Raw genomic sequence first — 17,619 nt, 5'->3', positions numbered from 1 at the left:
GTTGGGCAAGACTTCCACGTGGTCCCCAGTTAAAAAGGCCACGCCCGGAGAAGTCCAGACTCCAGTCCCTGCCCAGACAGCTGCGGGTTGTTCTTCTCCTGCTGCACCTACAGGTAATGGGAATAATGGCAACTGCCCTCCTGCTTTCTCTCCAACTACTTCTCTGGAGCAGCCGCCTATTGCTCTTTTCCGCACAGAGAGACTCCCTGCTGCTTGGGGCACTTTAGCCAATTTAGTGCAACTTTCTATAGGCTTCCTCTTGCTCATTCACTTATAAGAGAGAGAGAGTCGTTAGTGTGCAGCGCATTGTCCCTGTGTAACTCACCCTGGGAGCTGCTTCACCTATTGCTTTTCATTTACTGCTCTAGAGAGACAGTTTGTTACAGGCGCCCCCATCTCATCAGCTGTGGATCATGGGAGTGGTAGTCCCTCAGCTGCAAGGCTGCGACATGCTGGAAAAATAGCACCTGCCACCTAGTACATATATTACCCCAGAAACCCCATTTTTGTTTTATTCTCATGCAGAACAGTGGATGAAGCAGCATATATGTATGGCCAGTGAGAGGCTGCCTGAGCACTGTCCTGTGTGGGTTAATGAAGGGACAGGCTGGGCATTGTACCCCACATATGTATGGGGCTGAGCTGGGCCAGATCCAGTATAGCAGGGGAACATTCTTTAGTATAAGTCTTTGCCAACCTGCAGCTTTCAGCTCTTGATGCCTACAACTCTATTCAGGGTATGTTGGGGGCTGTTGTAAAACATAAAAATCAAAAAGCAGCTGATGTTAGTTACAGGGTGTAGTATAATGGGTGTTGCCTTGCCAGTGTTCATCCCTGCCTCAGATCTGCTTTGGCACTTTCAGGCCTGCCAGCCTCTGTCCCTTTTATTCTCCCCGGAGTCAAAGCAATGATCGGCTTTATCATTAGGAATAAATAGACCAAGAGCCTTGCAACCAAAATGTGGTGTTTTATTGCAGTAAAACGAAGGGACAAGGACACGCTGACTCTCTGTGACTCCTTCAGTAGATCTTGGGTGGGGACAAACTATGCTTTTAGGCATCTGGCACACACGTTGGTTAATATGAATTCATTTATGCAGATAATATGATGAAATCATTTTTTAGCAGTTCTGAAGAAGAAGGAGTTATTGGGATATGTAAAACTACTAATCCTGAGCCAGGGTGTGGCCACTTTATCTGGTTGCCTAAAAACAACACTACATTTCTAATGGCTGTCGGTGGGCACTCCTATAGGTTAGCAAGGATTTATTCAACTTTGATCTCTAAAATCAGAATTGGATACAGTACATTTGATACAGTTTACTACTGTACATGTGTTTGTTTCTACTGTTGTGTTATATTGCGTAAACAATCTCTCTATAATAACATTGTGAAACAAATGCAGTGATAATCCCACATTGAAATTTGATACAGTAATTACTCTGCTATTTTAAAGGTGCAGAAAATGTAAAGTTTGGTGATACCTATTATCCTTTAAAGGCGGACATGCCTGGCTCTGTGCAGATGTAATCTTCCCCACCCCATATAGAGAGATTCCAGTGGCACACTGAATGTTGAAAAAAGTGTCAAATTTATTCACCCCAAACACATACAGAAAAAAGGCAACGACTTGGGCCCTTGATCAAGCCACCCCATAGGCAGTTTGTACATGGCTTAAGGTCAGGGCAGGCAACCTTTGGTACTCCAGTTATTGCAGAATAACACAGTCAGGGAAGGGCAGGGCTGTGGTGTAGTTCTGCAACAGCTGTAGTGCTGTGCATTCTGTATCTCTGTATTTTGCTGTGTACTGTCTGTAGAATAACTCAAACTTGAAAGGATGTATTTTGTTAATTGCTAAGAATTTAGTTTTGATGGGAGGGAGTCCATCCTTTGTGCATATGTGTGGGTAGGACATTCATTAACACATACGCCTTATCTGTATTTAAATCAGTAGTGGCTTATTTCAGGCAGACAGCCTCTCCCTTGCAAAAGTGCTTGGCAACAACTATGGCTGCATGTCTGAAACTGGGGGAAGAGCATCAGTAAGTGGGAGAGGTGTGGCATAGTGATTTATGTTTGAGGTGGAGTCACAGTTGGCATCTAGCCTGGTGCAAACTAGCATTTACCGGGGGAGTACTTAAAGGGCAACGGAGTGTAAAATTCAAGTTTGTTTTAAATAGTTCCTTCTGTTTAATTTAACCATTTGAAGAACAGACACTATGACAATGACAAGGCAGTGTGTACAATCAATTCAAGGTGCAAACTGCACAAAAAAAGATCATTTTCTGTGGTTACTGTTATAAAAAAAAAAAGTATAACGGAAGCAGCTTATGTAAACATCTGTTATCTGCCTCCGTAATGTTACTACTCTACAGTCTATTTGTGCTTTTTTTTCTCTTTATGATCCTACAGGTAGTGGTCCAGAACAGTAGATCTGGAAGAAACAATAGGAGAAAGGGGGGGGGGGAGGATATTAGAGTTTTCCATGTTGTGAAACAGATTTTCCTCTATATTTATTTGCCTTTTGTCTGTTCTGATGAATCAGGGGTCATGATGCAGTTCACCATTTTAACCATGAACACTTTATATACAGCCACACCCGGAGAAAAGCATTGATCATATAGCACATCCCCCAAAGCTACTGTTTGTGGGGGAAGTACCACATTTGTCAATTTACAGTATTAAGGTGTATTTCTGTTTAAGACGAATTCTAACAGAATTATAAATCTCCCTTCGTACATTTTATGGAGACTCGGTCTCCTGAAAATTTACACTGCATCAGCAGCATTGGAGGCTCATCTCATAAAGCATTGCTGAGGATAAGCTTGGATGTTTTTGGAGGCATATGTTTGAAATATATTTGGTGTTCCTGATCCTTTAAATCTGAAAGTGATTCTTTTCTTCTATGTAAATACGAATGGCTTTTAGTCTGGAATTTTTAATTCAACAGTTTGAATGTTTGGATGTGAATTGTTATTCTTATTCTTTTTTCTGTAGTGAATATCTGAAGTGAATAAGGGTCTTATTTACTAAGATAGATGCCAAATTACACCAATTCAGAGGCCCATAAAAACCAATTCGATGATTGCTTTTATTTTCTTATTGGCAGTAAACGCCTGCAGACCAAAAACATTGATATTTACAGCCGCTAAAAAACAATTGGCATTTGGTTACTATACTGTAACATATATGATTGGGAACCCTAGGCTCCTCATGCCACTTCACATGGCTTAGATGTAGCACTCCTCTTCACATGACTGATCAAATGGTTATTTGTTTAATTTCACTATGTAACTAATTTACTTGAAATGGTTCTTCTTTGCTTATGCAGTTTCTTAATAATAATAATAATAATAATGTCTACTAATGATGCCACTGTCAAAAAAATCTTTTGACCTACACTAATGTTAACCTGCTTTCACCCAGTCTAAGACCAACCCATCCTGGCCTGCTCTCTATGATTTATATAACCGGGCAAGTCTGAACTGGAAATCAAAATAGGCCCTGGTATTTCAAGTACACAGAGGCCCAAACAGCCCACTAAATAGTGACTGTCTATGGCATCTTACAGCAGCCCCTCTGGCATTTGCCAGAACCCACAGATTGCCAGTCCGGGCCTGTTAACCCAGGCCATACATTAGTGACGTATGGGCCGACCCAAAACCTGCGGGTGAGGCCGACTTCCGCACAAAGTTTGCAGGCTGAACTTTACCCTGTGCCCACCCGCGACCTTCTAGTACCCCAACATCCTCCTGGATGTATATTCTTATATACTCGTGCTGTGACGTCACAGCGGGGCAGGAGCAGGTTTATAAATAGGAGCACACAGTGAGATAGGATCGTTAGCAGAAAAAAAAATCTTGAGTAATACATATTCTTGAACTGCTCAGAAAAAACAAGTATTTTTCAACTATAAATAACAGTTCTAGACATTTCTCCTTTTAACTTCGGAATCAGAAATGAGGCAACATTTGTGTGTAGAATGCACAGTATTTTACTTAATGACTTTGCCTTGATATTTCAGCTGCTGTACCAATGGCGCTTATTCATGAGATCCTGGGCAAGCTGTCCTTGGAAGGAAATGTAAGTCGGTTGTGAATGTTTAAAATGTGTTTAAACAAAGATTAACTTTTATATGTGGATTATGTCAGTCAACAAACCTTGGCACCTGTTGAACTGCATATTATGCCCCTTTTATATGTTTGCTTTTCTTTATATCTAGCAATCATCTTCAAGGCAGTCCAAATTAGGTTCAGTCAAAGCAGCCACACACTTTGATGCAGAAAAGGATGCAGCAGCCATCGAAACTGCCATTAAGACTAAAGGTGGGTTGTCTAGAGGCTTAGCAACTTGATATATGTGTCCTGGTATATTTGCTAACACCTCAGAAGCATGCAGTGTCTTAGTAATCAGTAGCTGCTATAACAGGAATGGGACCTGTTATTCAGAATGCTTGGGACTGAGGCTTTCTGGATGATGGATCTTCATACCTTAACTGTACTAGAAAATCATGTAAACATTAAATAAACCCAATAGGCTGGGTTTGCTTCCAATAAGGATTCATTTTATCTAAGTTTTGATCAAGTACAAGGTACTGTTTTATTATTACAGAGAAAAAGGAAATCATTTTTGAAAATTTGAATTATGTAGATAAAATGGAGTCTATGGGAGACAGCCTTTCCATAATTCGGAGCTTTCTGGATAATGATTTTCTGGATAACGGATCCCGTACCTACTACATATTATTCAATAGAGGGCTGGTGTTGGATATCAATTGGGAGTCTTTTAACATTAACCCAATTTCTTTAAAATGTTGTGTTTACTGCCCCTTAAAGCCACACACACACAATATCAAACAAAACAAGTAATTTTTAATCACAATAGAACAGTTTGAATGCTTTTGACCAGACATATATTGATTAATCCATTCACTAATGAGTGCATCTGTTTGTACTTAATCATTGACCAAATGGACCACAATGACTATTATTTTATTTATTGCGTGCAAACAATTGGGGCAATTCCCAGGGTTATACCCTCCCATAAAATAAACTGAAAATGTGGGGGGAAATGCTCTATTACAAAGTTCTGCACTCAGCCTAGTTCATGGAAAGTGTTCAATACAAACCTCCTCATTAACTTTAATAGGTGCAGTGGGTGGAGAGGCTGTAGTTGCAAGATGTGTATATGGCGTTTGATGCATTCCAACTTGCACTTACCGTGTCTTGTAATAGAAAATCTGACCAATTACTGTAATTTTTTATGACTTGCCTTTCTATTCAGTACCTAGCCTCTTCCTATGCCAGTCTCTTAGTCAAATAAATGCCTGGTTGATAGGGTAATTTAAACCTTGGCAACCAAATAGCTGTCGCCTTTCCAAACTGGAGAGCTGCAGCATAAAAAAGCTAAATGATTCAAAAACCACAAACAATAAGAAATAAAGACCATTTATAAATTGTCTCAGAATATCACGCTCTACTAAAAGTTATTTTAAAAATAAAACAAATAACCTCTTTAATTTGTCCACAGTTGATTTGTGGAGTCAAGCAGGTAGTTTATCCCTATATGACCTGCTTTAGTAGAAAAGGGCTCCGCCTGTATTTCTGAACATTGTTACCTGTTGTGCACATGCACTGGCAGTTACAGCTTCATCAGTTTATTGCAAAATCTTTCCTTGTCTACCAGGTGTGGACGAGCTGACGATCATTAATATTCTAACAAACCGCAGTAATGAACAGAGACAAGACATAGCATTTGCCTTCCACAGGAGAACAAAGAAGGTGAACAATGCTTTGTTTTCAAAAAGTGTGATAAGTACATACATTTGATTTATTAACAATGGTGAAAATAGGTCCCATCAAAGAATGTTTTAAGTGCCCACACCTCACCTAAGAAAACACAGGAAAAACATCTGTTTTGCACATATGGATCAAAATTGGTAGCCTGTGTGGGCCTTACTTTGCTCTCTGTACATCTGAGCTTTGCAGCAGTCGCTGTTTGTATTGTAATGTCATAGATTATGGAGCGGTAAAATAAAACTTTGTGTTACCGCACACCTCCTTCCACTTATTCTGCGTAGTGGTGCTGGTCTACCGTTGACCTTGCCAGGTCACCTTACTGCTTTGTAGTTTCGAAAAACGGTCCGCACACACCAATATTGCAGTTGGGGATTGTGCCCCTTTTATTAATGCCACCAACAATAAATATTCAACGTTTCGGGGGGACACAGCCTCCCTTCTTCAGGATCGGTCATAGATTATGGAGCGGCACATTAAAGGACTGCTTGCATTAAGATAATGTGGTTGGATTCTTTTGGCTTCTTATCAAAACAAATCATCTTTCTGAATACAGAAAAAATTCATTCATGAAAACTGATAATACTTGTTTGTGCTGCCAAGATGTCACTCAGAGATCCTGAATAACTTGATTATAATGCTGAGAAAGGGATAATGCTAATGAGAAATGATTGTGTACCAAGGACTTTGTGCATAACATTTGCAACATAAATCAATCACGATCTGATCACTGTTCTAAAGATCTTGTCCTTTATATTGCATCTGCATAGATTAATTCACTATTTGTACTTGAATACAATATTAGACTGAATACTGCTCAAAAAAGGTGTTGCCTATTAAGTGACTTCTTTACTGCTGGCTCATAGTAGCCGCTTTCCACACTGTCTCATCTGATCAAGATTTCAAGAAATGAGTGTTATAGCTTTGAGACAAGACCTGTCTTACACAAGGGCGGTTTTACCTGCATTCCCCTGCATTACGTTTTCTTCTGTTTAGGCGCTGGGGAGCGCAGCAGTAGACACACTCAATTATTGTGAAGAAGGCTGTACTCGCACACACATGTAAGCACCAAACACAGGTTGGGACGCAGCATGTTGCATTTCACCTGCGTTCGGCGCATACATGCGTCTGTGTGAGTACAGCCCCCTTCACAATAATTGAATGCGTCTGCTCCTGAGCTCCCCTGCGGCTGAACGGAAGCACAACGTAGGGGAGCACAGGCAAAACCGCCTGTGTGTAAGGGCCCTAAGACAGTATGAATACTGGCCACAAAGTTGATATTTGTGGTTGTGTGTTTAGACATCCCCAAAACAAACATACGGACAATTAACTTGCACAGATCTCTAAAGAAGCAGGAGGGGGTGCAACCTGTGCCAGTTTATAAAAGTGATACATAATATTTTTGGTTTGGGATTGCTAACAATAACCTCTATGCTTCATCCAGGACCTGCCATCGGCTTTAAAGGGAGCTCTCTCTGGTAATTTGGAAACTGTGATGCTGGGACTAATAAAGACTCGGCCTCAGTATGATGCTTCGGAGCTGAAGGCTTCAATGAAGGTAAGAAGTGTAGTAGTCTTTAAATAAACACAATCACAGTGTTTTGCTGCATTGGAGTGCTCTCCTCTTACTATATGAATAGAATCAATGAAGGTAACAATTATAACTGCACGTTTCAGCTGTGGAATATATGACACTACACAGAGGCTTTTATAGGGCATTTGGTGATATTTGGATATGTTTTTACATGTTGTTCTTGTCTGGAACTGTCTCAGAGCAGAAAGGAAATCTTCTGTACAACGATCGACAACTTAGAACTTGAAACCTTTAAAAAAAATTACAAACTGCCAGCTATAAGTTAGCCTTTACTGAGTCTGTTTCTGTTAATATCACAATTCTCATAAGCACAAGCTATTCAAGATTTTGCAATGAAATCCGTTGTCTGCCTACACCCAAGAGGAGGTAATGTTTCCGGCTGTAGACGCAGAAGGCAGCAAAGGAGGAGTGGATTCTCGGCCTGTGTTTCTCCGCAGGCAACTCATGATGCTAAGATTTAAGATGGCCATAGATGCAAAGATTTCCCTGCAATACCTACGATCATATGTCCTAATCTCCCAACCTGCCACTAACCATTCAGATCAAACAAAGCAGTAAAGAACAGATTAGCCGATGTTTTGCCCCACAGCAATCGTAGGAAAGTTTTTGTCCGACAAAGCTGACAGTCTCCCACTGAAGATTGTCAGATCGGCAATATATGCAGAGAGAATGTCAGCCGACAAATCTTTTAACATGTCAGAACGACTGAACGACCGATCGGCATGGCAAGATAAATGTTGGTAACAGAAACTTTGGATGAAGCAGAGCACACTCAAATGGCTTACCAGAGAACGCCTGGTGCACAGGGTGGAGGTACGGCAGTCCCCAATATATATTTGAACGAAAAAACTCTGGCACTCAAGGCAAGTGAAATGCAGGGTTCCCCCTTGCTTTTATTTCTTGTGCAGACGTGCGACGTTTCGGGGTTACCCCCTTTATCAAGCATGCTTGATAAAGGGGGTAACCCCGAAACATCGCACGTCTGCACAAGAAATAAAAGCAAGGGGGAACCCTGCATTTCACTTGCCTTGAGTGCCAGAGTTTTTTCGTTCAAAGATAAATGTTGGGACACTACACACATGATCCGAAAATCGTACGAATTGAGGTTTCGTACGATTTTCGGATTTTGCGTCTATGGCCAGCTTAAGAGCCCAGTGCCCCTCACTCATACAATGCCACTAGGCTTTTCTTTAGGGGGAATCTAGATAAAAGTCGAGAGTCACTTAATGCATGATTTAGTATTTTGGCTTCAGTGCGACCTTTGTTTTAACGTGCACCTTAATAACTAAAGGATTTAAAATGCTGGGCAATTCCCTACAACTGAAGCTTGGATTTGGATGAGTGGTGAAACGTATACAAGATTACTCAAAGTCCAGTTGTTTAGACATCTCCACTAGATACTGTCTGTGTCGGACTGGCCCGGCCAGGCCCCCTCTCCCCCAAATTGGGATTTTCAGCACTACTCCGCCTGCGCGTTGTGCTCCTTCATGTGTGCGCACAGAGCATTTCTACAAGTGTGCGTGCAGAGCGATGCGTCACGGTAGGGGGCGGGGAGGCCGGTGGGCCCCCCAGTCCAACCCTGGATACTGTATACAGTATCTTGACTTTAATGAATGAAAACCTTCAGAGACAACAAACATTGTTGCTAAGCAGAGTGTCTTGCAAGTTTCATACATGTTAGTTCAGTCACCTTTAACACATAGACTGATTTGAATGGTAGAAAATTAGGAGACTGGTATGGTATCTTTTTAAAGGAGACACATTTTAGGAATATGTAGTTTGGTAATTAAGAAATGAAAATCCTAAAAAGTGTTACCCTGATCAGTTTCAACACTGTCCCCCCCCTGAAATGCACCCAGAAGAGTGAGGGTAGTGTGATCCTGATTTCCTTGTTGCTCAGTACAATTCATACTAAGCATTTAGGCATAGGGGCTGGGTAGGCAACTACTTTCACTTTCCTTTCAGCACTTAGTAGATGTCATTGCTCTCCCCACATTCCTCCTCTTTGTTTACCATTTAATTGTGTAGCCAGTACATGGGGAGGGGCATCAGGTCCCCCATTCTGGTGCACAAACAAGATTCTGAGATGATGCGAGGCTTGTCTTAATAACAGTGTCCACAAAATGGCTGCTGCCTGCTTGCTATAATTATGAATTCTCAGATCTAAGGAAACAAGATTCAAATAATTTATATAGTGTAATTAAACTTTATTTTGTTTGATTAACGTGATAAAATTGGATTTGGAATAATTGTTTTGGATTGGTCCCCTTTTAAAGTACTTTATTTTATTTTTTTTTAACACAAACTCATTCAGTTGGTATTCTGTTGAAAAGGAGCATATACACCCTCTGAACACACACAAATAATCCACGATCATTCCAACGAGTGATTTCCCATAACCCCTTATGCGGAGATGAGAATGATAAAGCTAAAGTGATGAATTCTGGGATTTGAAGTCCCTCTGCTTTCCGTAGTGGGTGGTGCATAGAGTCTCTTTAAATTACAAGATTACAGTCAGGCTGATTTCTGTTTCAGGGACTGGGCACTGATGAAGATACCTTAATTGAGATCATCTGCTCCAGGACAAATAAAGAGTTGCTGGATATTCAAAATGCATACAGAGAATGTAAGTTTGGGAAAATCATGCTGCAAACCTGCATTTCAGGCAGCTAACATTTTCTTACAGCAGATTTATTTTAACCTGCAAATTCAAATGGTTCTGTGATATCTTTATGTACTAAACTTTAAAAACAACAACAAAGAGCCTGAAGCTGGCACATACCAATAATCATACAGGGATAGGACAGGTTGAGAAAAGCTCATGAATACAGTTGCATTTAAAGGGATACTGTCATGGGGGGAAAAAAGTTTTTTTTCAAAACGCATCAGTTAATGGTGCTGCTCCAGCAGAACTCTGCATTAAAATCAGTTTCTCAAAAGAGCAAGAACAGATTTTGTTATATTTAATTTTGAAATCTGACATAGGGCTAGACATATTCTCAGTTTCCCAGCTGCCCCAAGTCATGTGACTTGTGCTCTGATAAACTTCAGTCACTCTTTACTGCTGTACTGCAAGTTGGAGTGATATCATCCCCTTCCCACCCCCCCAGCAGTCCAACAACAGAAGATGGGAAGGTAACAAGATAGCAGCTTCCTAACACAAGATAACAGCTGCCTGGTAGATCTAAGAACAACACTCAATAGAAAAATCCAGGTCCCACTGAGACACATTCAGTTACATTGAGTAGGAGAAACCACAGCCTGCCAGAAAGCAGTTCCATCCTAAGTGCTGTCTCTTTCTGAAAGCACATGCCCAGGCAAAATGACTTGAGATGGCTGCCTACACACCAATAGTACAACTTAAAAAAAATACACTGGCTGGTTAAGAAATTAAATTTTATATTGTAGAGTGAATTATTTGCAGTGCAAACAGTGTAATTTAGAAATAAAAAATTCATCATAAAAATCATGACAGAATCCCTTTAAGTTCTATTTAACATTTTTATCCTGATTAAACCGTTTTTAATACATTATAGTTGTTTACTTTGAGTTAACATTAAGGGCTTCCAGACTCTTCCCTTTAAAAGCAAACAACATTGAAATCAACAGGTCTAATTAATAAACTGTACTGAGTGCTGCAGACCAAGTTAAACAGAAGGCACCCTTTAATGCAATGGTACGCAGTGCTTTTACTTGTGCGTGGACTGTGGAGGCAGGGATAAATGCCCTCTCTAATTCAGCTCAGAGACTAATCGGCATGCCTGGGAGTGTATTTGCAACCAGGGACATAATTTTCACGGCCTTGGGCCCCATCCTGATGTACACACACCTCAAACCTGCCCCCCCCAACCCACCTGGTGTGCCCTACACTGCCAGTTATCTATTGATATACCCCATTTCATGTCCCTTTAATAAAAAGACAAAAAAAACAATGATAATAAGAGCAAAATGTATTCAGTAATGTTTTAGTATTTGATATATAAAATATATACAGTTTGTCATGGTTTTCATTTACTCCCCAGTATTCAAGACAGAACTGGAAAAAGACATTATGTCTGACACATCTGGCGATTTCCGTAAATTAATGGTGGCTCTTGCTAAGGTGAGATCATGAACTGAGAGACTTCTTTACAAACACTGGAACCAGATGTTTTGAGAAGCAATTCGTTATTATAATGCACAAGTTTCAGTGAGTCATGTGACAAGTTACATCACTAAGCACTATTTATATATTGAATAAAGTACCCCTTATTGTAAAAATAAGGATATTATAAGTTATCAAGGAGTTCCATAACCATATAAAAGCATGAGGCCTTCAGCCAAGGTGACTTCTAATATCCTCATATAATACACTAGTTAAAGTGTGTTGTGACAGAAATGACATCACTAAACTCAGATTATAAGCGATGACATCACTAAGCACCGTTTAAGGATATAACTTACAGGATATTCATGGCTTTTGTGTATTATAAGGATATAATTACAGGATATTCATGACTCTTGTGTATTATAAGGATATAATTACAGGATATTCATGGCTTTTGCGTATTATCAACTATTCTGCAGCTCAGATTGCATAGGTTTTTCTGCATGCACAGCTGCATAACCCATTTTTAAAATTCAGTAATAGCTGCAGTAAAAAAAACTTGTCACATTGCCTGCCAAGTCCCCCTCATACATTTACTCCTCTGGCTACCAATGAATCACACGCTGCTTTACTAACTTGGTGTGGGGGTAAAATTTGGAGGACCATGACCTCTGTAGCCCCCTGGTTCAGATGCCTATTGATCAGGTATATAAACGTATTGTACCTCATTTACATATTCTTTGTTGAATGCAGGGAAGACGGCAGGAAGACGGTAACATGGTAGATTATGAGAAGATTGATCAAGATGCAAGGGTAAGTAGGCCATTCATTTGGGCTTTAGAGATATGTGCGATGAACTTGCACTTTATTCCACAAACCATAGATAAGGGCATTGTTATAATGTGGGAGGTAGGGCCCATCGGAAAATCTGAGCTAAAGGCCCACCACTCTGGCTGCACCCCCCTCTAAGAGCCCACCACTGCAGCACACTGTGCCCTGCACCCCCATGATGCTTACTGCTGCCATCAGCGTGATTATCACTGCTCATTATTGTCTTTATCAATAACTTTTACCAACTCCCTGGTGATTCCAAGCTATATTTGTAGCAGGGAAGAAATGCCTACATATTGCCTTCCACACAGTTTTAAAACCTCCACAGAATATCACTTTTCTGCTTCCAAGTGAAGCAAAGTAATTTTTTTTTCTAAAATTAAAGACTTTCCAAACACAGTATTATGCTGGCTTTTAAGTCTAGCTAATGCATTGAGAACCTGTTTTTGTGCAATAAGCACAGTTTGGGTTTTGTCAGAATATTACAAAACCGCACTCTGACTAATGTTTCGTGCCATTTAGGAGCTGTATGAAGCTGGGGTGAAGAGGAAAGGTACAGACGTGACCAAATGGATCACAATAATGACAGAAAGGAGCATCCCCCACCTTCAGAAAGGTTTGTTTAAACCATGAAATCATAGCCGGTTCCTGGCTTTCTGGTCACATCACATCTATTACTTCTGCAGGTTATTGATTTGATGTATAACAACATATTCCTAATTTTGCTAGTATTTGAAAGATACAAGAGCTACAGCCCATATGACATTGAGGAGAGCATAAAGAAGGAAGTGAAAGGAGATCTGGAGAATGCCTTTTTGAATCTAGGTATGTCTTGAAGTTGTACCAACAGACAAACTGCTTTCTCTTTGCAAATATCTGCTGTTAATATGCACGAACACTAATTTTGCTTTGAAATTCTGGTTAGTTTGGTGTTCAGTCATTTTAGAGAAGGCTGTGGTTTTTTTTTTTTATAAGTTTATTCTATTGTTTATATTTATCTTTTAATAGGTGTAATTTCCTCCCATTTGTTTGGTGCAGCATGCCTTTAAGGAAGTACAAGTAACAGTGGGGATTTATTTAACTGTCACTGACCTCTCCTTTATTTCTCTTTATTACAGTTCAGTGCATCCAGAACAAACCCCTATATTTTGCTGACAGACTGTACGAGTCAATGAAGGTAGTATCAAAGACCAAACCTATTCAATCTAGTTGAAGACAGGTCTTATTGTCTGTAAACCTAGTGTATTCAAATGGCAACTGTTCAACTAGAGAACTAGATATACACCAAAGGCTGTGAGTCTGTGCTGTTAAATCTCAGCAAAATTTAGTGACCCCAGATGTTTGGGGGTCGATTACAACCACAAGTGCAGTGAACCAAAGTTTGCAGTGCAATTGCCATCATTTTTTCCCCCACAATGCAGCGCTTTACCTATCAGAGGAAGTTAGATTAGCACAAATGAACTCACACTGTTCTGCAAATTGGACACATTTGCAGTAAAAAGTTTTGAGGTCTAGTTGTCATCATTTCCAGCACTTAGGGGCACATTTACTATGGGTTGAATATCGAGGGTTAATTAACCCTCGATATTCGACCGTCAAAGTAAAATCCTTCGTCTTCGAATATCGAAGTCGAAGGATTTACCGCTGTTCGTTCGAACGATCGTAGGAAAAATCTAATCGAATCCATCGATCGAACGATTTTCCTTCGATCGGAAATTTGTTAGAAAGCCTATGGGGACCTTCCCCATAGGCTAACATTGATGCTCAGTAGGTTTTAGGTGGCGAAGTAGGTGGTCGAAGTTTTTTTTAAAGAGACAGTACTTCGACTATCGAATGGTCGAATAGTCGAACGATTTTTAGTTTGAATCGTTTGAAGTTGAAGGTCGAAGTAGCCAATTCGATGGTCGAAGTAGCCAAAAAAAACAACGTTTTTTTCCTTATAATCCTTTACTCTAAGTAAATGTTCCCCTTAATGTGTCAGTGACATGCACTCTGTATTAATCACCAATGTGCAGTTATGACAGAAGGATAGGGCTTCCTCTGGTAAAACTGTGCTTTGGTGATTGATACAGAGCACTGTGCGAACCCTGGAGCCCCCTCCTAGTTTGGAGATGACAATAGCAACTGTGCTCAATCCAGAACAGGAGGCAGAAAGGACTGAATGTCCAGGAGTGCAACTATACTAAAGTGCAAAAAGCACTCTTTGACAAAATCACCTTTTATTGAATAGGAATTTGCTGCAAATTTCCATGGCAAAATTTGTAAGACCATAAATGTGCTAGTAGTCGTCAATGAAATGTGTTCTGATAGACATTTTAACCCTTTAGCCTCTTTGTTCTTTATTTAGTGATGAAACTGTGCCTGCACTTAAATGCCAGATGGCATGTCAAAACAGTAAATCTTTATATCAGAAGTATAATCATTATACAGCAATAATGAAATACAAAAAAAAAAGTGAAGTAGACGCTTTCATACTAAAGACAATACCCCAACATTTCAAAGCGAACTACTTCTCTCCATGAGATTTAACATGTGTCATGGCATTGTACATTGTTTTATATTTATGTAACTGAGCATTAGCCACATTTTAAGATTTGTTCAGATACAAGACCAGTCCTATTACACATTCTGACCTGTCTTCCATTTCTGAAAAAAAATATATTACTCTACCAGGGCAAAGGAACCAAAGACAAAATCTTGATCCGAATTATGGTTTCACGAAGTGAATTAGACATGCTGAAAATCAGACAAGAATTTAAGAAGAAATATGGCAAATCGTTACATTACTTCATTGGGGTAGGTATAAGTAGAAATGCACAGACTGTCTTTTTTATGCAATGGGCTCCATGCAGAAATAATGGATAGCCTGTGAAATGTGCTAGATTCTCATTCAGAGGAACAGCCACATAGGCTAAGGTAACGGTAATTCTATTTCTTGTTCCCAGTCCTAGGAACTACACAATGGGATGGGTAGAGGAAAGAGAAAAAGTTGCAAAGTACAGAAAACATGGTGCTTTATGGACTTTGTCCACTCCCAGTTTTAAAATGAGCACTATAAGGTTTGACAAGCTGGCTGCCTGTACACAGATTTTGGGGGAAATTAGCTATGGTAGGCAGGTAAGCAGAGGATCAGGAGCATAAAGACAGGGACACTATGTCTTCAGGCAAAAACACAGGTTTCTTTTGGCAAATTCTTCCAAAGATAAAGGTAACTGGACCACAGTTCATTAGCAGTTCAACCACACACATCCCAGACTTTTCCCCACTCTGGGGTTCTCACCATACAGGGTGCATTCCACACTCAGGAATATTCTGGGCTTCTCCCTATGCCATGCGGACTCTCCCATCCTGGGATACCAGCTCACCAGTCTCTGGCCTGTTTCACCTTCTGGCTTTTCTCAACCACTTTAGACTCTCAATCACCTGGTCACATCTCTCTGTGCTCCTTACAGTGTCAGGCAGCACCCCAGCCCCTCTGGGAGTTCCTAACACAGACAGGTAACCTTCTTGTTCTGTGCCCTGCTCCTGAAAGACCTTCCTAAAACCTTTCCACAGGACAGCCTTCCCATGTAAAGTGAGCGCCAAAATGTGAGCTGGACCACTGGAATGGATTGTCTGGCTTGACCGTTCCTTTCAGAACACTTCCAGGGCCAGACGGCAAAATCCTTTAAACAGAGAAGCCATTCTTTGTTTAATAATGTCTCCTTTGCAGCTTTCATCTCCTAGTGGGGGGAAATGAATGGCAAAACAACTTTTTACACATTTCTTTTGTCACTCTACTGCAAAAGGATATCGTTTTTGTAAAAATTAGCTTTAGGGCTGTGCTAAATGCCTTCAGAATTGTTTTATTACATTTTCCCTCTCTTTACAGCAAGACACAAAAGGTGATTACCAGCGTGCCCTCCTTAACCTCTGTGGAGGAGATGATTAAATTTCCAAGAAAACCGGATCTGCTCTCCCCTTCACTGCTTGACTGTGTTCTGAACAGCACTTCAGCCAATCTTACATTCCTACTCCATTCCTGATTCCTTACCAATAAAACCACTCCATATTTTATCTTTTCTTCCCTGTGGGAGTTGTCTTTGTGTTCTGTTTGTTTGCACCAAACACATGTGTATATACTTCTGCGTTACAAATATCTGCAATCCATGGCACTTAAAGGATAAACTTTTTTTGTATTTCTGTATGCAGCAAGCAACGTGTGTATATGTCCAGCAACAGAGAATATGCAAGAAGATAACTTGCTTAAATGTTGCAACATATAGCTGCAATAAAGAAAAGGATCTCAACTGCACATTAAACAGACATAGCATACACTAGTGATGTACAGGTTCCAGTCCAATGGTGGTTTCAAATCGACTAATGGTCAGGTGCGATTATACATTTTTTGACCCTCTTATTACAGTGAGCACAGATTTTCAAATACAGGTTGTAAGAAAATCTCATATTTTGCTGGTAGTACCCTAATCATGATACAATTCAATGCTTATTTAAATATATACAATATAGTTCTTGCATGTAAAACTGCAGCTACCATCCAAATGCAGGTCCCTGAGTGAAGTGCAAGACCATAAGATAGTTATATACAGTCATATGAAAAAGTTTGGGAACCCCTCTCAGCCTGCATAATAATTTACTCCACTTTCAACAAAAAAGATAACAGTGGTATGTCTTTCATTTCCCAGGAACATCTGAATAATTTCTGAACAAAGATTTTTAGTGAAGCACTATTCAGTTGTATGAAATTAAATCAAATGCAAAAAATGGCTGTGCAAAAATGTGGGTAACCTTGTAATTTTGCTAATTTGAATGCCTGTAACTGCTCTATACTGATTTCTGGCAATACCAAATTTTTTGGATTAGCTGATTAAGCCTTGAACTTCATAGGCAGGGGTGTCCAATCATGAGAAAAGGTATTTAAGGTGGTCAATTGCAAGTTGTGCTTCTGTTTGACTCTCCACTGAGGAGTGACAGCATGGAATCCTCAAAGCAACTCTCAAAAGATCTGAAAACCAATATTGTTCATTATCATGGTTTAGGAGAGTGCTACAAAAAGCTATCTTAGAGGTTTAAACTGTCAGTTTCAACTGTAGGGAATGTAATCAGGACATGGAAGGTCACAGGCCCAGTTGCTGTAAGCCCCAAGTCTGGCAAGCAAAGAAAAATACAGGAGCGGCATATGCGGAGGATTGTGAGAATGATTACAGACAACCCAAAGATCACCTCCAAAGACCTGCAAGAACATCTTGCTGCAGATGGTGTATCTGTACATCGTTCTACAATTCAGCACAATTTGCACAAGAAATCTGTATG

At 40.1% G+C, this 17,619-nt stretch overlaps 1 protein-coding gene across 1 annotated transcript; it reads left to right on the top strand.

Annotated features, from left to right (window-relative positions):
- Positions 1-40: 40 nt before the first annotated feature.
- On the top strand, positions 41-16,370 carry anxa2.L (annexin A2 L homeolog). The gene is given in 13 exon segments (NM_001087783.1): positions 41-113; positions 4,024-4,082; positions 4,222-4,324; positions 5,685-5,779; positions 7,239-7,352; positions 9,924-10,014; positions 11,411-11,490; positions 12,229-12,288; positions 12,829-12,922; positions 13,036-13,131; positions 13,425-13,483; positions 14,980-15,102; positions 16,178-16,370. Coding segments are annotated over 12 exon segments (1,023 nt in total). The 5' UTR covers positions 41-113; positions 4,024-4,034; the 3' UTR covers positions 16,238-16,370.
- The last annotated feature ends 1,249 nt before the right edge of the window (positions 16,371-17,619 follow it).

This window comes from Xenopus laevis, chromosome 3L (genome assembly GCF_017654675.1).
Source record: "Xenopus laevis strain J_2021 chromosome 3L, Xenopus_laevis_v10.1, whole genome shotgun sequence".
NCBI classification, from domain to species: Eukaryota; Metazoa; Chordata; class Amphibia; order Anura; family Pipidae; genus Xenopus; species Xenopus laevis.
The sequence above is the reverse complement of the archived record's forward strand: the minus strand, read 5'-3'. Positions and strand labels throughout refer to the sequence as shown.